This window comes from Phaseolus vulgaris, chromosome 2 (genome assembly GCF_051622355.1).
Source record: "Phaseolus vulgaris cultivar YP4 chromosome 2, ASM5162235v1, whole genome shotgun sequence".
NCBI classification, from domain to species: Eukaryota; Viridiplantae; Streptophyta; class Magnoliopsida; order Fabales; family Fabaceae; genus Phaseolus; species Phaseolus vulgaris.
The window spans coordinates 45825164-45847938 of record NC_143499.1 but is presented as its reverse complement, the minus strand read 5'-3'; the positions used below and the strand labels follow the sequence as shown (position 1 = coordinate 45847938).

The window sequence follows — 22775 nt, the reverse complement described above, 5'->3', positions numbered from 1 at the left end:
CCATCTTTAACTGCTATGACACTATATAAGAGGATAATATCAATTCTCATTCCAGATACTTGTCACTCTCAATATTTTGCTTTCACTCTACACTTATATTTTGTTTTCTGTAAATTAATTATGATATTAAAGAAGATTTTAATTATAACTCAACCTTATAAAATTATGTTATAAAATTGATGATTTATAAAACTGATTATTTATAAGGTAAGATTTACACTTATTTATATATTATGATCTTTATCCTTAGTCAATGTGAGATTTCGAACATATTTTCTCTGTCGAAACTGTTAACTCATGTGTGACTATATATTATAGGTGGTCAATAGCGGGTGACTGGTTAATAAATTCTCACTGAGATATACTCTAAATAACTTTAATATCATATTTAAATCTAACTCATTCTTATAAAATCGGCTTATAAAACTTATAAGATGAGAGTTACACCCGCTTGTATACTACAAAATATCTTTATCTATAGTATGAGAGATTTTCATCAGATATTATCATCTTGAATAAGTGTATAATATTTTATTTTTTTTATATAAATAAATATTTTATATCTAAAAATAAAAACCATAAATAAAATATGTTTTATATTTTTTAGAATTACTGATTATAATATATTAAATGCGTATTACAAAGTGAACTTTAAGCCTAACTCAACCCCATAAAACCGGCTCATAGGGTTGAGGTTTGCACCCACTTATATACAATAAAAGACTCTAATCTCTAGTCGATGTGGGATCTCCAACAATGCGTGATACAATTTTTTTTTTCTTTTTATATAGCTTAAAATCGAAACAAAACAACTCTTATATAATACATTAATATATATTAAAAAAAAGTATATGTAATAGTTTTATTCAAAAACTTTTTTTTATCCACAAAATATATATATATATATATATATATATATATATATAAAATTGAGGTATTTCAGGATACCTCAACCCTTATTCAAAAGACGAGAACATAACAGACCTCTAACCTTGAGCACGCCTACTCTTCCCTACCTTATCTCTAATCTCTTGTAAACCCATCTGTTTTGACCCTTGCACCTCTAACCATCATTATTTTTAATAGATCTCATACATACCAATGGTTTCAGGCACCAATCAGAGTAAGAAAAACATGTGAAACGTACCTTTGATGTTACCCATAACCAAATTTTCAACTGCGTCATCGTGAAGATTTCGGTGTGATCAATTCGTCCATTTTTAAAGATATTCTTGTTCCTTGGTTTTCACAATTCTCCAATTATTACTATCCACTACACAACCAAATCTAGTTAACAACTTCACTTTCCTTAATCATTTTGAACTGAGAGAAGTGCATTTTCGAATCCTGGTGAACCATTCATGCCATATTCACTCACTCATAACACTTAGACCAAACAAGCCAAGCTACCCGACATGTACAAAATAGGTGAGATATTGTTTCCGCCCCCTCCCCACACATATTACAATCGGTATTTTCCACAGTTATCCCCCCTTTTCACCAAATTGACTTTAGATGTTATTTTATCCTCCAACACCCTCCAAGCTGTAAAATGAGCTGAAGGTTGTCTTAATCCTCCAAAACCCCTCATACATAGCGCGCGCAGTCAACTTGATCTTTTAAAACCCCGTAAGCAGATTGGATTGTATGCTTTGTAGAGTCACTATCTTTCCATGCCCACAAATCTTCCTTTTCTTCATTTAAGCTCTTCCTACCGAACAACGTTGTCAGTTGTTGCTCTTGTTGCTTTTCCCAATCAAACAAATTCCTTCTCCATCCTATCTTCCATGTCCACTCAATATTGTTATTTCAATCCCCTCCTTGTCTCAGCTTGGTTTTCCTACAAGAACAAATAGAAAACAACCTCTGGAATTTATCTTTAAGAGTTTCATTTCCCACTCATTTATCCTCGTACAAATTAATCTCTCTCCTATTCCCAACCCTCCCAAAGAACGTTGTCCTTAATCGTAACACGAATAACATTTGTAATCACACCGCCCTACTCCCTCCTTTCCTTCCCCTTCTCCATTGCTTGTGCGTAAGTTTGTCATTGTCCCTTCATCCTCCACACCTTTCTTTGTTGCACCAGTCCACTCCTCCTATATTTTTGACCTGTTGACCCCAGTTTCCAAGTCTCTATCGATATATCAAGTTTAACACTTCTTCATTAACAACCTCTTGAAATCTAACAAACCCAAACCTTTGATTTCTAATGTTTAATTTCTTTGAAATGAGTTATATGTCTTCGATTCTATCCCTTCTCTGAAAATTTTTCCAAATATCTCTTTCATCCTGGTCATTACGAAAGTTGGTGAAAAAGTTTAAGTAATGACGATGATAATACCAAAGAAGATGATGATTTTACTCTTACATTAGAATTTTTTCCATTACAAAACTTTTGCCTTGATTTTTTAGGCTTTGAGCTTGATTTACAGGTGACCTATGCTGCTTCCGGTGTATGGCGTTATTGAGTTAACAAGGTTAGCAGTTCAAACAAAGCATTTCATCTCATCACATCTTGTATCTTCCTTGCTGCTTCCTATCACGTAGTTTTATTCAAATACTATTTCATAGATAAATACGTAATCGTTATTTTAAAAATAGTATAATAAATTTAAGTGTGATTATCTTAATTATAAACAGTATTAAATATTTGCTTTAATTGAATTGTAAACTTCAAAAGTAATTTAATTATTTTAATTCATTTTATATTTTTGGATTAAACTAATTATAATAAATATTACAGTTAAAAAAGAAAACTAAAATGTAAAAAAAAGTGATAAAATATTTTGAAAAATTAAAATATGACAGTATTTTCGTTCCTTCCTAGTTTTTCCTTTATGATTTTTTTTTCCACCGTGGTTATTGTATTATCCTTTCATTAATTAATAGATAGATCAGATTTTATTTTTTTTTATAAATGTGTAGTTCATTATTTATGACGATGAAAACCATACTTAATTTTTTAGGAATTAGATAAATTCTTTTTAAACGTGTTCGAGAGGTAAGCAAATTACTTAATATATTTATAATATATCAAAATATAAGTAGGTTGTTAATAATTTTGAGAAACCTGGCAAACACATTCGTGATTTTTTTTTATGAATATATTTTTAAAGATAAATTAACATGAGGAAATGTATTTTTACATCTTCAAATTCCTGAGAAACTAAAAATTTTCCCAAGCGAACGTTCTCCAATAGTGATGTTAAAATTTAGTTTATCTAGAAAGCAAAAGAATACTGAAATGGATAAATATATTCAGAATTAAAATTTAATCAAATTGATTTAAGTTTAAAAAATAGAATATGAAAGAAACAATAAAAAAGAAATAATGTAATTTAATAAGTGTGAGAAACACTTAAGAACATTTTTTTTTGCATGTTTGTTTAATATATATTTCATAATTTTTTAATATAATTTTTATATATACATTTTAGTTTTTTTTGTTGATCGGCACATTTTAGTTATATACACAAACAAATTGAGCATTAGTAGACAATTAAGCCAAATAAATACAAGACTCAGTTCTTCTTTTTCTTCACCCTTTAATCTTTTTATTTATTATTTACTTTTAACACACTCTCTCATATTTACCTCACCAGTGTAGACGCAGCACACTCATCTAAGTATAGTTATGAAATTAAAGCTTAATTTAATTTTTATGGGTTTTACTGCACTACATTAATTTTTTTAAAAATTATAGTTTTTTATTTTAATATATTTTTTAATAAAATTTATAATATTAATGTTTTATTTTATTATTAAAATAATATATTTTGAAAATAAATAAAAAATATTTATTAAATTGTTGAATTCTTGTACTTTGAAAATGAGTTTTTATTTTTTTTTATCGACAAGAATGAGTTTTCATTGAAATTCTTACTTTCATAATTCTTTTATAATATCCTAATTTTTAAATTAATAATATTGATATATTATTTTTTCTAAATATCATCGGTTAGTGTTTCATTAAAGTAATTATATGTTAATTTAAAAGCAAACAAATTATTATTATTATGAGTTAAATTAATATATTTATAAAATAGTAATATTAAAAATAATAAAAATATTATTTAAGGTGATGAAGAATAAGACTCTACTATATATAATTACCCCAAATTAATTATTTTTTTATACAATTAAATTTACATTTTTTTAATGTAAAGGGGTAAAAGTAGGTTGAGCGTGAAATAGAGTATGGGGGTAGAATTGAGTACTCACGTGGCGCACTCACATCTTTTGTAGAATTGACATGCAATCTTTATTTTATATTTCGAAATTTTTATCCTATTATACATATATGTTAAAATTATTTATCTAATATATCTAAATAAAAAAGAATTAAAATTATTCAAAACTTTATTTAAAAAAAATATTTTTTTGTAGAAATTGCCTCGTAGATTACAACAATATGAACCCCTATATTTTATATAGGGTCAGCCAATATGATCTGCCTTATTAAGTTTCTTGACTTTTTGAAGAGAAATATAGATCATTTATGTCATTCCAAACCCCATCCTATGCCTTCTTCTTCTACCATCAAGTTGAATAAATGCACATAATAAATACATAATAAATGTGCATTTATTATCAGTTAATATATAATTTAAATGTTTAAACAAAATTTTATGAAACTGCTAGTTATTTAAATTTTTTTTATGGTTACTTTAGATCTCTTCCCACTAATCAATACTTAATAAATTTTTATGTAAAAAGTATAATAAATGTATGCTTACATTGATTGATTATTAATCCATTTATATTTATGTTTATTTATAAGTAAAGTTGAGAAACATTAATCTAACATTTAATAATGATTATATATAATTAATTCAAACAGTTACTAATATATTTGGCTGATCTGTGATCTTAATGATTTATACAAATTGTTATTCTACCAATAATTATGTTATTTAATGCCACTTATTGTAAATTTGTGTTGCATAGGTTCCTGTTATTTGTAGTTGTCCGTAACTAATGAATTTCTCTTTATTCAATAACCTCAGTTGTTTAAACATATATTTTTCATTTATATATATATATATATATATATATTTGTTTTTTTATTCTGTTCTGACTTGTTGTCTTATTAAAAAACTATTGACTTTATTTTTTTCATTTGATTAAAATTCAAAACATGATAATTACAATAAAATATTATTATTTATCATGTCTTATTATTTTTTAAAATTTTTTGTCAAATTTCATATTTATTCATTTTTTTTATAAAAAACTTTCATGTTAGACATTATTATGCTACTTGACATCTCAGCTAGTATGACACCTCAAGTAACAACAATCATTTGTCATCACATGAAAAAAATATTATTAAAAAAAATACAAAAATATGGGAGGACTAAACCAAAATTCATATGTTAACAAAAACAATACATAGGTAGACTATACATGTTAATAAAGATTTTTAAGAACAGACTAGATGGAACCTTATTATACCAATGAAAGGATTCTCTATGAATAAATCCTAAATTAGCCAACTTATCAGCACATGTATTCCCTTCACGAAAATTATGAGTAACCATAAATATGATTTTTCCACAATAATTAAGACAAATATTTCATTGATTACGAAATATTCAAGGAACATTTGTCCTAGCAATAAAAACAGCACAAACCAAGACAGAGACACATTCCAGCCAGACATTAGTAAGACTCAACTTTTGAGCTTTCTCCAAAACATATATAACTCCATAAAATTTAGCAACCAAAGCAGTTTGAACGTCAAGAAATGCAGAGAAAGTTCCAATAAACTCCTCTATACTCCAACGAAAAATACTTCCACAAGCGGCAAGACCTGGATAACCCCTAACAACCCCATCAGTGTTAATTTTAACTCATCCTGGTGAAGGAAACTCCCATCTAACAGGAAGAGGACGTAGAACTTTAACAGTACGAGTGTTAATACCAAAAAAACTTGAGCACATTGAAATCGAACATATCATTCTTCATTGAAACTTTAGACGAATTACCCACTAGACAAGTTAAATCTTTAATTTCAATTATCTTTCTTTATCTAATTTTTATTTCTTCTAACTATTTTAAATTCTGAATAACTCTCAGAACTTAATGCCTAGTTTAATATAATACAAAAAAATTATAATTTTTTATAATATTGTAAATGAAAATTGTTTTTTTTTAAAGAAATCTTAATGTCTTTTTCTACCATAATAAAATGATATTATATTTTTTGTTTATAAAAAAATATTTTTCAAAAAATAATGAATATTTAATATCCTCTAACAATTTTAAGATATGATATTAAAGTAATCAATAACATTTTTAGTACATATATTAATGGTTAATACATATAATCTTATCTTATATTCTTAATTATTAAAATAGTGTTTATTTTATAAATTTTTGTAAATATAGTTTACTAATATAAATATTCTCAATTGAACCAGTGAAACTAAGTAATATAATAATAATAATAATAATCATCTATACCTATATATAAAGGGGATTCTCCTTAACTGCTCTTAATTTTTTTTCCTATTTTATCCTTATATTAATATTTAATTTTATTATTGTATTATGGTCATTGTGTCATTTCTTATTCTCTTCTTAACTGCTCTTAATTTTTTTTCCATTTTATCCTTACTTAGTAATTTATTGTATTAATTTATTTATAAAATAATTTTAAAATTTTACCACTACACATAACTCACGTATCCTACTTCCCACTTTCTCTCTCATATATAGGTACCTACTCCTCACTTTCTCACTCCACTACACATAACACATTCTTTTTTTACCATACTTCTCACTTTCTTTTCTCTTTCCTTTTCACTTTCATGTAAATAAATAAATTCATTCATTCTTTTAATTACCGTTCCACTATTTTATTAACCTACTCTTTAACAGTATACTCTTTAACTTCTCATTTTAATGTTATTAAGAGAAATTGTTTTTGAAGAATAAAAAAATACTAAAGAAAAAGAAATAAAAAATGCGGATACACGCTACTATTTAATTGTATACTCTCTAACTTCTCATTTTAATTTTATTAAGAGAAATTATTTTTGAAAAATAAAAAAAATACTAAAGAAACAAAAATAAAAAATGTGGACCGCTAGTAATAATAATAATAGTAATAATAATAATAGTAATAATATTTTTAGTAGATATATTAATGGTTAATACATATAATCTTGATCTTGATATTCTTAATTATGAAAATAGTGTTTATTTGATACATATTTATAAATATAGTTTATAAACATAAACATTATCAATTGAACGAGTGAAACTAAGTAATATATATATATATATATATATATTAACATTTTTAGTACATATATTAATGATTAATACATATAATCTTGATCTTGATATTCTTAATTATGAAAATAGTGTTTATTTTATAAATATTTGTAAATATCGTTTATAAATATAAATATTCTCAATTGAACGAGTGAAACTAAATAATATATATATATATATAATATTTTTAGTTCATATATTAATGGTTAATACATATAATCTTGATGTTGATATTCTTAATTATGGAAATAAAAAAATTTGTAAATACAGTTTATAAATATAAATATTCTCAGTTGAACAGAGTGAAACTAAATAATATATATATTAATGGTTAATATATATAATCTTGATCTTTATATTCTTAATTATAAAAATAGTGTTTATTTTATAAATATTTGTAAATATAGTTTATAAATATAAATATTCTCAATTGAACGAGTGAAACTAAGTAATATATATATATATATATATATATATATAAAATATTTTTAGTACATATATTAATGGTTAATACATATTTGATCTTGATATTCTTAATTATAAAAATAATAAATATTTGTAAATATAGTTTATAAATATAAATATTCTCAATACGAGTGAAAATAAGAACTTGAAGAAAATAATCAATTAAAATGTATTAAACTTTTTAAAAAATATAGAAAAGGTTGTAAACACTACAAGAAAATCAATAAATAGAAATTTTAGAGAAAAAAATAATTAGTTGTTATAGTGACTAAATTAAATATCATTTTATATACTAAAAAAATTATTGATTTCTAAATTAGTTTCTATTATTGATAAATAATTTATAAATTAGTATCTAATTTATAATATAAGTAATTAATAGCTAAAATCTTGATAGGTAATAGTTACATACCAATTTAGAAATTGATTTACAATATTTTATTAATAATAGAAACTATTTTAAATATCAATATTTTTTAGTTTATAAAATAATCTTTAATATAGTTAATATAGTGACTAATTATTTTTGGTATATAAAAATTATCTTCTATTAATGATTTTATCAAAATATTTTTTTTTTCATTTGTATAATTTATTTGTCTTTATATATATTTTTGGGTCTCATGACACAACACACTATCAAACACAGGAAAATCCTCTCTATCTTCCATACTTTCAAAGGTGTGCTTCTTATGAATTATGATTTTTTGATTCATGCTATTTGTTTAGAGAGTATTTCTATTGTTAATCTTTGTTCATGAATATGATTCAGATTATGCTTACGAATTAATATTTGCAACAACTATTATGAAACATGAGCACTTATACACAAAATGTTTTGTTTAGTAGGATTTAATTACCTATTTATCATATTTTGCCTTGTTTTGTCCCATCCAAGTTCCTACATTCTCCTTCCACCATTTTTTTTTCTGCACTTTTGTCACTGTATAACCCTTTGGTGTATAATCTTGGAGAATGAGATAATACGGATTTTTATTTTTATTTTCATTTTCTTTTTACCTAAACGATAATATTTTTGTGTGTGTTTTTCAGTGCTTTCTGTGTTAATCCAATGGCAGTACTACGTTTGACAGTAACCTCATCTTTGTTCATCCTGGGAGTCCTCGCTTTTGTTGCAGGTGCGTTTTGCAGATTCATGTTTTTGTTCTTTACTAATTTTGTTCCAATGAACCGTCAATGAATATAGAGAAAGAAGGTTTCCAATAAAAACTTGAACGAAAATTTATTGTGTTGGGTTGATTCAGGTTGTGCCATGGGTGAATCTAGCAGCAAAGGAGTGATAACAGAAGAGCAGTGCAGCAAGAACAGCATAAGAGTAAGTCAAAGTCAAACGAGTCCACTTCCGAGTGGAATTCCACAATTCACAGTTGATATCGCAAATACTTGCAGCAACTGCAAAATTTCTGGCATTCATGTGAACTGTGGCATGTTCTCTTCTGCTACTCTCATAGACCCTAAAATCTTCAGACGCCTTGCCAACAATGATTGTTTGGTTAATGATGGGAAACCCTTAAACAGTGGTGCCATTGTTTCCTTTAGATACGCACAATCCTTTTCTTTTCCTCTCTCTGTTTCTTCTGTAGTCTGTGCTTGACCTTCCATCTTTAATGTCAGTATATAAGACATAATCTCAATTTTAATTCGACATTCTTCTCAGTTTCAATATTTCATTTTCACAATACACTTATATATTTTGTTTTCTTGTGAATTAATTGTCGTATATTTAAAAAAAAAAAAAATTTAACTTAATTTTATAAAATTAATTAATGTATTATGATTTTTATATCGATGTAAAATCTTAAACAAAATCACGTAATTGATGTAAAATCTTAAATAAATTCTCCTGTGATAATATATGTGTATTTTTTTTATATGTAGTTGATGTAAAATCTTAAATAAAATCCTCGTGGAATAATATATGTTTATATTATTATTTTGAATCAATGTATATTTTTTTTTGTAATATATTATAAATAAATATTTTATTTTTAAAAGTAAAAAATCATAAATAAAATATGCTTTATATTTTTTAGAATTACTGGTTATAATATATTAAAACTATGCGTGATACAAAATCTAATTTTTTCTTTTTTATATAACTTAAAACTAATATAAAACAATTCTTATATAATACATTAATATAATTAAAAATATATGTAATAGTTTTATTTAAATACTATTCATATGTAAATACGTAATTGTTATTTTTTTAAAAATATAATAAAATTAAGTGTTATTATCTGAATTATAAATAGTATTAAATATTTACTTGATTGAATTGTAAATGTAATTTAATTAATTTATATTGTTAAATAAACTAATTATAATCAATATTAAAGATTAAAAAAGAAAACTAAAATGTAAAAATTAAAAGTGACAAAATATTTTGAAAAATTAAAATATGATAGTATTTTCCTTTCTTTCTAGTTTCCTTTATGATTTTTTTTTCACCGTGGTTATTGTATTATCTTTTCGTTAATAGATAGATTAGATTTTAATTTTATTTATGACGATGGAACCATACTTAATTTTTGAAGAATTGCGTTTATAAGTACATTAGATAAATTATTTTTAAAAGAGGTAATAAAATTACTTATTATGTGATTTTGAGAAACCTGGCAATACACATATGTGATTTTCTTAAGAAGATATTTTTAAAGATAAATTAACATGAGAAAATATATTTTTACATCTTCAAATTCATGAGAAACTAAAAATTTCCCTAGCGATGGTTCTCCAATAGTGATGTTAAAATTTAGTTAATCTAGAAAGCAAAACAATAATGAAATGGATAAATATATTCAGAATTAAAATGTGAGAAACACTTAAGAACACTTTTTTTCATGTTTGTTTAATATATTTCATAATTTTTTAATATAATTTTTATATTTACATTTTAGTTACATATACACACAACTTGAATTATACTAATTATTATTAAACAAATGTAAAAGATCTTAAAGAAAAAGAAAGATAAAAACGAGTTATATTTTTTTTCCGACTTCCTATTAAGAATGTGTTGATTTATTTTTCACATGATTAAAATTCAAAATAAGTTAACTATAATAAAATATTATTATTTACCATGTTTTATTGTATTTTTTAAAAAAATTTGTTAATTTCATATTTATTATTTTCTTGCATCAAATTTTTATTTCTTCTACCTATTTTAAATTCTTACTAACTCTCAACTTATATTATGTTTTGTAATGCCAAATTTAATATAATACTAAAAAATTATAATATTTTACTTTTTATAATATTGTAATTGAAAAATGAAATTTTGCTGTAAAATGCACGGCTCACATACTAGTTACATAAGATAAAAAGGGTATTTTAGTAAACGGAAGGAAAAACTTGTAGGTCTATATAAACCCTCTTTGCCTCACTTATCTTCACATCTTTTTGACTTGTGACTAGGGTTTAAGCCGCAGCTTCTTACAAGTAAGGTTTCTTCCACTGTTCTCACTTTTAATCCTCGTATTAATGTGCATTTTATTTGATTGTGTTTTCTGCAGCGCATTTTATTTGATTGTGTTTCCTGCAACTTATGATTTTATTTTTTTCTATGTTTTTTTTCTCTCTCAAATTTATTCATTTTCTGCATATCTATTTTTCGTATTCAATATCATTCTTTCGTTTTTTCAATTATCGTTCAAGTTGTTGGTTATAACGGGTACCACCATGTTTTGAAAGAAGTTGTTTTTTCTTTACTATTGTGTGTTTGCATGAACTATCGATTATTGATTTGATTTTGGGGATTTGTGTGATTGCTATACTCAAATCCGTGGATTCAGATCTGTTTAAAGTTGTGTTTTTGGTTTAAGAATGTTTTTTCATACTGATGAATAATTCCACAAACTTTTCTTTTTAAAATATTCCAGTGACCTGGGTGAATATTTACATTTCAGCATGTTAGTTATGTGGTTATCTTGAATCTCATGTGCCTGTATGTTCTATATTTATGTCATTGGTGTGCCCTTTCATTGGCATTGCACATTTCGAAGATTTGCAGCACTATTATAGTTTGTGAGTTCAAAGCATGTGCTAAATCGCATGTCATCCTCTTTATAATTCAAATCCTCTTGCTGTGCCTGTCTCGATGATTTTGTGCAGGATGATAAACATTCTCTAATTAGCCCAATTACTATCTGTTTTTCATTGATTAGGGCTTAAATCCCTTTTTTGTTTCCCTTTCCTTTTGAAACAAACAACATTTGCTAGTGAAAGCCTGTTCCTTTTGAATGATGTTTTTTAGTTGCTGTGCTTATGGACGGTCTTGTGCTGATTAGTTATGCCGTCAGCACAAAACATAAACCTAAGCTACATCTAATATTGCCGCCGTGAATGTCATTTGGTGTTTTGCAATTCCTATGGAATAACATTTACGCGTTGTGGCAAATACAGTAACAGTAATTCTTTCTGGTATCACAAGCCAAAAGAAAATCCAACCCCGTTTTAGTATTTCTGAATTAGCAGCATTTAGTATGAGTATCATTATGGTTATTTCTTAGCTTAAAAACTAAGACATGGCTGTGCTATCAAATTGTGATGTCTTCCAACTTTATCTGTGTACATTATGATTATATCTTATCTGTGTAGGAACTAAGAAATTACCTTGTGGCCAGAGAAAGTGGTGATCAATATGTCGAAAAATCCAAAAGTTTTCTTTGATATTCTAATTGGAAAGATGAAAGCTGGGCGAGTAGTGATGGAGTTGTTTGCCGACACAACCCCTAAAACAGCTGAAAACTTCAGGGCTCTCTGCACTGGGGAAAAGGGGATTGGGCAATCTGGGAAACCTTTGCACTACAAGGGGTCCTCATTTCATCGTATTATACCAGAATTTATGTGTCAGGGAGGTGATTTTACGAGAGGGAATGGGACAGGAGGAGAGTCGATCTACGGTTCCAAATTTCAAGATGAGAATTTCAAGTTGAAGCATACTGCCCCTGGTATTCTATCTATGGCTAATTCTGGACCCCATACAAACGGTTCTCAGTTCTTCATATGTACTACAAAGACCCCGTGGCTTGATGGAAAGCATGTTGTGTTTGGAAAAGTTGTTGATGGATACAGCGTGGTGAAGGAGATGGAGAAGGTGGGTTCTGGAAGTGGCAAGACATCGGAAACGGTAGTAATTGAAGATTGTGGGCAAGTAGTAGAGAAATGATGTTGAAGATTGTGGGCAAATAGTAGAGAAATGATGCAAGATGTATCGCATTCCTCTTGACTATTGAAATATGTCTTAGCAAAATTGTCTTATGACCCCGATAGGCAAGGGTGCCATTGATACCTTTGAATGTCACTTCCACCTATCCATGGTTCACCCGAGGCTTTATTTCTTATTAGCAGAGACTAAAATGAAAAGTTGATTTTGATATCTCAATGAATGGAGAATAAAATGAAACGAGATGTATAAATAAAGTTTAAGTTTTGATTATATTATATATATTTAATATGTTTATTCTTGAAATTTGGATGAAGATTTAATTTTTCGAGCTTAAAATTTTATTTTAATCTCTCAAAATGTAATTTTAGTTTTTAAATATTTAATTTGAGGGATTAAATACAAAAGAAATGAGACGAAATTTATAAAATTTAGTGGGATTAATTATTATCTCTAAATTTTAAAGAAAAAAATCAGAATTATGTCAAATTCGAGAATTAAATATTTTATTTGATTAAATATAAGTTTTTATAATAGTGTAAATTATATATAGCTTTGGATGATATTATTTCATTTGATAAGTAAGGAAAAGGTAAAGCATTGAACTGTAGTATTTGTTTATTAATTATTTCTTAATACAGATTTAATTAATGCTGTTCAGGAATTCCAAGCTAGTAAATTTGTCAGTAATAATGAACAAAGTATATTTATAATTTTATAGAAAATATTATTTAAAGGAGTTAACATAGATCATTTTTATATATACCCCAACATATGTGCCTTTAATAAGAGCAGTATGAATACTGGGGATTAACAGAAGGGTTTATAATTCTTAAAAACAAATTATTAAAACTAAACTGATTGTTTAGAAAATGTTTAGCGATATGATTTCTTCTTATTTGTTTCATTATTCAATAAAAGAAATTGTTCATGAAGCACGCGGTATATTCGCAAAAATAATTGATTAGAATCTTGATTAAAACAAAATTAAAATTAGTTCTGAATTAGAGAATGGAAAAAAAAGAGTTGAAAGAAAATAGAACGGGGGCAGAAATGATGGAAGGAAAAAGTAGAGCAAAGCAAATGATGAAAAATAAGTGAGAATTAAAAGATTATATTGTTCCAAATTCTAAATTCCATTCAGAAAGCTTTTTTTAATAAAACTTTCCAAAAGTGCCATTCTGGAATGTTTAAAAATTATGTTCCAAAACATGTATTATAAAATGTATTTTAAATTACTCAAAAAAGCGTTACTTCATAATGAAAATGTTCATCGTGAGGTGTTTTGAAATAATCAATTTAAAATATTTAAAGCCAATTCCAAATTATATAAATCCAAATGATATACAAAATCCTCCCTCTAAAATACATAATCCAAAAGCTTTATAACAGATTTCGAAAAACATTTTCTAAAAAGTATACGAATTTTAAAGTTATTTTTGTCATTATACGACGACAGGGAGGTTCCTAGAGAGATTCATTCCGAGCTTTAAGTTAATTGAGAGTGAAATATCCATGTGATGTGGATGAGAAATAGAATGAGAATGTGAACACTGCACAAATGCTTAGGCACTGAGATACATAAGATATCACGCAGGTCATTGCAATTCAAAACCACAACTTGATGCACAACAGTAATGGTTACAATGTCAAGCCTGTAGAATTTGTAATAAAAGAATGACAGCATCTTCGGAAGTCACCATTAACACAAACTTTTCTATGGATATATAGTTGCCCGTATACGTACTTTACACAGGAATGCTGAAATAGGTTTTCAGGCACATGATTTCTACATTTCACGAGTCATTGATGATGTATAAGGATACGCATATCCAGCTCACAGACTGTCCTCATAATATGGAACAAGAACAGACAACCTTCTTGGGCGAATCATCAACCTTCTTTTCTGTTAAGGAAAAGTAGAAATTCAACAATCAAACTGTATTGTTTATTCAACTTTCAAATCAAAGCTAAAGAATAATTGGTGCAAAAAGAAAACATAATCTTCGAAGCTGGTCATATGCTTCATGTTTGAGGTTCGATTCTTCACCCAAGGTCCAACCTAGATATCTCCTTCAGCAATTATCACTCCGTACAACAAATTAAGAGCACAATCCAACTCTTCCACGTTAGGTAACAAATTCCAACCTTACTATTTTACAAAATAGTAAAGATATTTCTATCTTACATGATAATGAACAAAATGAAATAATCATTCAAAATGTAACATAAATCTCTATCTTCCAATTCCCTTTTGAAACAAGTTTGTCAAACTAAAAACATTAAAATATCTATAGATAACATGATAATTTAATATCGTATAATGCTATAAATAAATTTTATATTTTTTTACTTTAATATTGTTATTATTATCAGTTTATCATATTATATGTATTTTTAAATATTTTTCTAATATTATTATCCTTTTATCATTATTCTAGTTGATTATATGATGTATTATGCTTTACATAAAGAAGTTGTTGGACTCAAATGGAGGCCCTTCAACATAGCAAGAGAGGAGTAAATAAAAAGCCAAAACCCTAATATGACTTAACCTTCTACTTTTTAGCTTGTGCCACCGGCCTTATATTTGAAGCTGGCTGGACAAGAGAAAGGAGATGGGAGTTGTGAGAAGGCAAAGTGTCAAAAGGATCAGATACACAAACAAAGCGGGGGTGGAGCGGAGTTGAGTTAATAGAGATCCATTGCTGCAATAAGAGAACCCAACACAAACCCCCAAAACAAAAACTTCCAAGAGAGAACCAGTAAACCATGAAATTTTCCCTTGGCTTTTTCCTAATATCTAACAGAGCTTGTTGAATCACTTCTAAACTCGCCATTTTATGTCTCATTTCAAAATTTCTCTCACCCACAAACATTTCATGCAAAACTAAAACTCTATCTCAATTCTCACTAATGTTTTTGAGGAATTAGCAGATAAAAACTGGAAGTTGGCAATGGATAGAGAGATGGAGGCATTGAAGAACAAAAAAAGAACGGAGTTGGTTTCTTTTGCTGAAAGGAAAGAACCGAGTTGGTTGTAAATAAGTGTGTACAGTACAGTGTAACGCTAATGGATTGACTATGAGATACAAAGCAAGATTGGTTGCTAAGGATTTCACTCAAACCAATGGAATGGATTACTAGACCTTTGCTCCAGTTGCAAATGAATACAATTAAAATAATATTACCTCTTGCTACAAATTATGGTTTCTAATATGGGAAGCTCAAGGAAGAAATCTATATGAAGGTCCCCCAGAATATTAAGTTGCTGCCAATTTTGTTTACAGGTTGAGAAAAACTTATGGCTTAGGAGATTTACTAAAGCCATGGTAGTCTCTGGATACAAAGCCAAAGGGACCAGACTTTCTTCAAGGAGACTCGTATTCGAGAGGAGTGATTGTCTTCTTAGTGTATTTAGATGACATTAGTATTACTGGTAATGATTGGAAGGAACAATAACTTGAGTCAACACCTAGCAAAGGAGTTTGAGATAAAAGCTCTTGAGAAGTGGAAATACCTTTTTGGGATAGAAGTGGACAGCTCCAAAAGGTATTATCATATCCAAACAAAAAATGTAACTGATTTTCTTAAGGAGACTGATAGGGAAGCCTGTAAACATATAAGTACTCCCATGGATTCGAACTTTAAATTTTGTTATGCAAATGATGGTGTAGTGGTTGATAAGAAGAGGTAACAACATCAGGTTGGAAAATTAGTTTACGTGCCTTAACAACATCAGGTTGATAAGGCCAAATATTGCATTTGTTGTTAGTTTGGTTAGTCAGTTTCTACACTATCCAAGAGAAGTCCACACAGAATTTTGCAATACTTTAAGATGGTACTAAGAAGAGGATTTTTATAAAAAAAATAAATGGACATACAATTCTTGAAGCCTATACTGATGCTGACTTTATAGGGTCATTAATTGTTAGGAGATCCACTATTGGATATTGCACCTTTCTAAGAGGAAAGTTAGTATCTTGTATAGAAGTAAAAAACAAAATGTTGTAGCTTGATCTTGGTGCTAAATTCGAATTCTGAGCTGACACAAGGTATTTTTTAATTGCTTTTTTGGCTGAAAATTATCTTTAAAGACTTGAAAACTAAATGGGATGGACCTGTGATGCTGCTCTATTGTGATAACAAGTGAGCAATCAACTTAGCTCATAATTGTATTCAGCATGATGGAACAAAAAAAATTGAAATGATAGACATTTTATTAAAGAAAAGCTGGAGAGCAGTTTGATTTGTACTCCATGTGTACCTTCACAAGGTCGACTTGCATATATCCTCACTAAAGAATTGTGAGGTCCAAATTATGAAAGAACAATATGCAATGGAAAACATCTATTTTCCAAAATATGTTTGGTTGTTATACTTTCATATTGATTAATTTGGTTCTCAAGCTTAAAAAAATGTGGATTTAGTCCTTCCTTTCTAAGAATCCATTATGTTTTTTAAAGTTAAGAGACATTAAATTCACATTTTTTGAGTTTGAAGACCAAATTCATCATCATGAAAGTACAAGGGCCTTAACTACATTGGACTGAAAGTATTAAGACTAGAAACGCATTTTTTTTCCAAGCAAATATAACACTAAATGACGTTACAGTCCCTTATTCATATGCTTATCATACATAAGTAAGGTTTTCATATTTGAACCAAATAATGATGCTTGGAAAACACATGAACCAAACACAAGAATTTTTAGCATCAATTATACAACATGCTTCTAGGCAATTTGTATAACGAAATATAATACAAAACACACAATAAGTTTATGTTAAGCTATTGTCAAAATCTCTGTTCCATATTTTACATTTCAAACGAATATATGCCTAATTACTTATTGGTCTAGTCTACAAATGTGCCAATTTGAACGCAAGATGCTCTCTACGTTAAATGCTGCTAGCTAATCAGACCTAAAACCAGTGCTCAATACATGAAAGAAAAAGTTAGATATGTCTAAGAAAAAAATCTAAATCTGATCATCTTCAAGCCTATTGGTTTTCACTTTCCAAAAATAATTATACAGCTTATTTAGCTACTCAAAGCAATTAAATCCTATAATTTGGTATCAAAATTATTGAAAAATCCAGTAATAAAGAACAAGTTATATATATATATTACATATTTTTATTCAATCACAATTATTCTAACTAACTAAATGCCAAATCACAATGCATATGAGTTCACCAGTAGATAGAATTTTATAGGCTGTTATTACTATATTGTAATCTTTGAGGACATAAAATATGATCATTTTATACTTAATTTTTTTCTAACTTGATTAATTATGGTTTTATCTTAAGTTTATAACTAAATATGTTGTATAAAATTAATAATATATAACTCTCACATATTTTATCACAGTTTCGTTATTGTTGATCCAACAAACCATTAACAAGTGTTTTCTTTCACCAGTTCAATCATCAATATAATTTTCAAACATTAATCTCTAATGGCAAAAACTGTCAACCTAACTAAGCAACAAATGTCCCTCTACCAGTTATTAGCAAGCCAAAGTGTCGTCTAAAAGCTGCAAACTCATGGAAGTTGATTCTGACAGAGATCTACTTAATTTTCATACCAAGTAAAAAATAGCAACAACTTAAACTAATCTAACTAAAACATAGTTATGTTCTCTATAGCAAGAAATCCATGGAACTTACCAGCTTTAGTTTTAGCTAGAGATGGCTGTACAACAACATGCATTATTATAATACTCCCAGCAATTTCACCAAATGGTACTTTACATTGACCAACAGTCTTGTTGTTTTCCAAGATTTTACCAGAATTAATCAATTTCACTTCATTAGCTGACTTTGGCACAACCGTTTTACCTACACAAGGGGGAAAGCAACAGATAAATAAACGACAAGAGAGAACCTGTGTCATAAACTAACTTCATTAAGCTGTAGAAAAGGCCCAAAGCGAAATGCATAATCATAACAAGTTGATTTAATAGTTGGAGAAATAATATAATAACATTCACCACAAGGCTATGATATATAAAAGTCCATTCCTAATTTTAGTCAGGAAATGTCACCAAACTTCCTTTTAAATTGAACAAGTGAAGAGCCCAAATTTTCCTTGCAAAGAGTTTGACAACAATTTTCTAATGTAATGCTTCTTAACTTAATGTCGTGATCGGTATTTTACAAAAAAATATTGTAATTTTGTCAATGACATTAAATGAGATCAAGCAAACTGGAAATTTAAATAAGATATTAAAATTATCTAAAGACTAAATTCATGTTGGGATTCTTTAGTTCATCTAAGCATCTCCCAATCATTTTATATTTCACAGTAAGGGCGATAGAGAAACAGGCAAAAAGCTCATAATGCATTTGTTCTCAGAAGCCAGGAGTCAAAGACCTATATGCAACTTGTAGGAATATATGGGTTCTTATATAGGAGACTTAATATGTTAGGAATCAGGTTGGTTGGACTTTTAATACTAGCACAGCTCTTATGTTTTAATCCTTGAAGTCCTTGAATATTGATATAAATAAATAGGAGGGTGAGGATTTCGTAGCATAACATTTTCATTATATGTGGAATATATTATTTTTCTCTTTAACACCTTTTTTAAATAATTTCGACATTGAATTGCACCAGTGTCATCCTTCATGACCAATTCCATCACAGTTTCCATTGCTGAATCTGAGTTCCAAAATATGAACTCAATTTGTTTGGTCCTACTCTCCCATATGAACTTTGTACAGTGACTACAAACTTCTGTTAAGTTGAGCACCAATCTACTTTTCCCTCCTACTTAGGCTTCAATACAGCTTTCCAAATTCCAATCAACACTAGTGGTTGTGTTCACTTTTCTGGTGTGCTTTTTCCTCTCTGTCACTGATGCAAGATCTAGTCCTCCTTTCAACAAACTAATGGCACCATTCTAATCAAATGATTTTCATTAGGAATTGTGCAAAACCTCCCAATGGCATACCAACATGTACTAGCTATATAGAGTACCCTCAGTCTCATGTCTTACGGGATGGTAGTGCAGCCCATCCATCTTCACAGTTGACCAGTTCAGATTTCCTTGCCTCAACTTTTCTGGCAGAAGCTGGCCTTGGACACTGGTTTTAGCCACTCCTTAAACAGGTAGCCATGCTATGCCAAGACTCCCAAGTTTACCTTGGTTCAATTCAAGTCTTCTGGCCCTATTCATCCACGAATTACAGATCCAATCCGTATTTGGAACTGGTTATTACATCATGGAAAACTATACTCCAGTCTTTGTTCAGTTTTGGTCCTTTCAATTTGATACTTGTTTTGCATGAATAAACTTATTCCATATTTCAACATAACTTATAACTTCTAACTAGAGGTATAATTGATTTCAACAGTGCAAGAGTTTCTTGTTAAAAATTTTGTGCAATACCATTTACCAATATTGACAAATGAACTGATAACCAAATCCTTAACTTCTATTAATATGTGATTGAGGAAGGTAGAAAATGTGTATGCTTCATCATAGTGAGCATAATAGAATAACCATAGCAGTCCAGTAATATTTTACTTCATTTAGCAAAACCAAGTGTTGCATGCTTGTATGAATGAAAATTTTGGTCAAAATCTTTTGCCCTCATTCTCGAGACTTCACACACCAATAAGCCCACTTTCAAATACATGAAACTAACACAGATATGACAACAGAAAAAGTAAGCAACTCTGCAACTTTGATAATAATAGTAATAATAACCATCAGTTATGAACCTACGACTTGACGTCCAATCTATGCTCTTTTATACACAGGTGAGTGATACCCAAAGATGGGGCTTCACTTTAATTGGGAAGTACAATTCAAATTTTACTTCACACACCACAATCACAGTCTTCCAAATATATCAATACATAAAGTTCTCAATGAAAGCTAGCCAATTTCTAAGATAAAATAAGTTGGATAACACTTTTCCCAGGACGTTAAAAAATCAAACAATCCACAGCCATCAATGATCCTTTGAAACTTCAACAATCACTCCCACTCGGTGGAAACCCGGAATTTAACACCCAAAGATACATGCATAAATTGACCTCTCTAAACCAAACTATCCAATTAAAATTTAAAGCTCACAAAGACTGATTAACAAATTAACAATCAAAACTAAAGGAATCAGTAAACAAAAGTAAAAATTATGATGCACAATAATTGAAATTGATTTCGAGGCAAGTGAAGAGAGTGACCTCTGGGCCAATCGGAGACAATCCTCTGCTTTAGCATATCGACGGTGGCGGCGGATGAATACCTAAAGGGTCCGATGTCGGAGCCATCGTACAACCTAAACTTGATGTCAACCAAATCCTCTTCCGGCATTTGAATTGACTTCTTCTATGTCTTCTCAACCCTTACCCTTACCCTTACCCTAACCCTTCCTTCCTTGATTCCTAAAATTCCAATGAAGATTGATTCTATTTGATTCCGTTATCACACACTAAATCGAATCTTCTGAGATCTGTAATTGAATTATCTATAGCCATGAAAGAGAAATTGAACACTACCTTCACAGTTTGATCAGACTCAAAACCATTCCGCCTTTTGACTTTATTCGGTACCTTTGCTGTGCAGTCACCTTTTTCTTCCGCTGCTTCTGTTGGTGAACACTGAACCAACTCAACAACAACAACACCAACGCAAACATTAAATTACAACCCAAAATACCAAAAATAAAAAAAATGGAATTGCTCAATTAAATTAACACCATGCTCGCTCTCAGGCTTTTACTTACTGCACCCACTTTTTTTAAATCTGCAGCCTATACCTTTCCAAAATGACTCTTTTACCCTTCTTTAAAGTAATTTTTGAATCACTTGTTCTAAAATTTTATACTAAAATGTAATTTTTTTTCTTCCTTATTATACTAAAAACAAAAATATGTTAATATTTTTGTTGCATTTCCTGATATTATCTTCTAAGAGTTGGGTGTAACTTCATTATATATATATATATATATATATATATATATAATAAAACTGAAATTATCATGATCTGATATATGCTTCTAAGAGTTAGGTGCAACTTAATTAAAAATACTAATGAAAGAGTTCATCACAGATTTTCTAGTTAATATTTATAACGAACTTGTAAGATTGAGTTAATAGACTTATAATTATTTCTTAACAATTAATTGACAATATATATATTAGACATGTTGATGCAGACTATATATTAGACATGTTGTCACTGTGTACACTATAGAAACATATCTAAGTATATTGTGGTCATTTTAGTTGTCATAGTCCTATTTATAAAACCCACGAAAAAGATGTAAATAAAGGAAATGGCATAAGAACCACATATGCAATTGAAAATCTATAATTAAGTACAAAGCCAAATGCCATCAATGATAGTTTCTTTTCTTTTTTTGCTTTTATTGATATGTAATCTTGTTATTCACAGTGCTAACGAATGCTTGATTCTAGTGCATTTGGGAGCTTCAATTACCAATGAGACATGTTGTACATTGATGAAACTAACAAACGGTCAAATTAGACGCTTCTTGATTTGACATTATGTTTTGACACAAAACTTATCAATTATGAAGATAAATCCAAAGGAGAATACGCAACTCTGTTATATCTTCAAAGTACAAATTCTTCAACCTTTTATAGTATTTGCTTCTCATTTTATAACGTTAATTGTGAGGGAATCATAGCTTCTTTTTTCTTTTACCCTTTATACGAGTCCCTTTAGTTATGTTATAGGCCTTTGATCCGTCGCCAGAAGTAGCACAGACATCATATAAAGTTGATTGTCATTCTCGTACCACAAGATCATAAGTTGAGAAAGTAAAGAGAAGGCTCATATATAAATGATTGA

At 28.4% G+C, this 22775-nt stretch overlaps 3 protein-coding genes across 4 annotated transcripts; 2 read left to right on the top strand and 1 right to left on the bottom strand.

Moving 5' to 3' along the window:
* The first annotated feature begins 8821 nt into the window (after window positions 1–8821).
* On the top strand, window positions 8822–9364 carry LOC137809534 (TPD1 protein homolog 1). The gene is made up of 2 exons (XM_068610642.1): window positions 8822–8888; window positions 9015–9364. The coding sequence occupies exons 1-2, from the start codon at window positions 8822–8824 to the stop codon at window positions 9362–9364; spliced, it is 417 nt and encodes a 138-aa protein (XP_068466743.1).
* A 1778-nt stretch (window positions 9365–11142) lies between these two features.
* ROC2 (rotamase cyclophilin 2) lies at window positions 11143–13246 on the top strand. Its single transcript, XM_068614678.2, has 2 exons — window positions 11143–11214; window positions 12373–13246. Exon 2 carries the CDS (start codon window positions 12416–12418, stop codon window positions 12941–12943), a length of 528 nt encoding a protein of 175 aa, XP_068470779.1. The 5' UTR covers window positions 11143–11214; window positions 12373–12415; the 3' UTR covers window positions 12944–13246.
* Window positions 13247–14541: 1295 nt separating this feature from the next.
* On the bottom strand, window positions 14542–21589 carry ATGP4 (Ubiquitin family protein). 2 transcript variants are annotated; one of them, XM_068614680.2, is made up of 4 exons: window positions 21458–21589; window positions 21143–21367; window positions 18616–18786; window positions 14542–14846 (listed from the first exon to the last, which is right to left on the bottom strand). In XM_068614680.2, the coding sequence occupies exons 2-4, from the start codon at window positions 21270–21272 to the stop codon at window positions 14791–14793; spliced, it is 357 nt and encodes a 118-aa protein (XP_068470781.1). In that variant the 5' UTR covers window positions 21273–21367; window positions 21458–21589; the 3' UTR covers window positions 14542–14790. The 2 variants fall into 2 exon arrangements, with proteins under 2 accessions (XP_068470781.1, XP_068470780.1); XM_068614679.2 differs by having other exon boundaries at window positions 21143–21343.
* Window positions 21590–22775: the final 1186 nt, after the last annotated feature.

Coding starts and splice junctions, on each gene's coding strand:
- LOC137809534 (XM_068610642.1), top strand. CDS start 8,822: ATGGCAGTACTACGTTTGACAGTAACCTCATCTTTGTTCATCCTGGGA. Junction 8,889..9,014: donor AGTCCTCGCTTTTGTTGCAG/GTGCGTTTTGCA, acceptor GGGTTGATTCAG/GTTGTGCCATGGGTGAATCT.
- ROC2 (XM_068614678.2), top strand. CDS start 12,416: ATGTCGAAAAATCCAAAAGTTTTCTTTGATATTCTAATTGGAAAGATG.
- ATGP4 (XM_068614680.2), bottom strand. CDS start 21,272: ATGCCGGAAGAGGATTTGGTTGACATCAAGTTTAGGTTGTACGATGGC. Junction 18,787..21,142: donor TGTCTCCGATTGGCCCAGAG/GTCACTCTCTTC, acceptor CCCCTTGTGTAG/GTAAAACGGTTGTGCCAAAG. Junction 14,847..18,615: donor TCTAGCTAAAACTAAAGCTG/GTAAGTTCCATG, acceptor TTTCCTTAACAG/AAAAGAAGGTTGATGATTCG.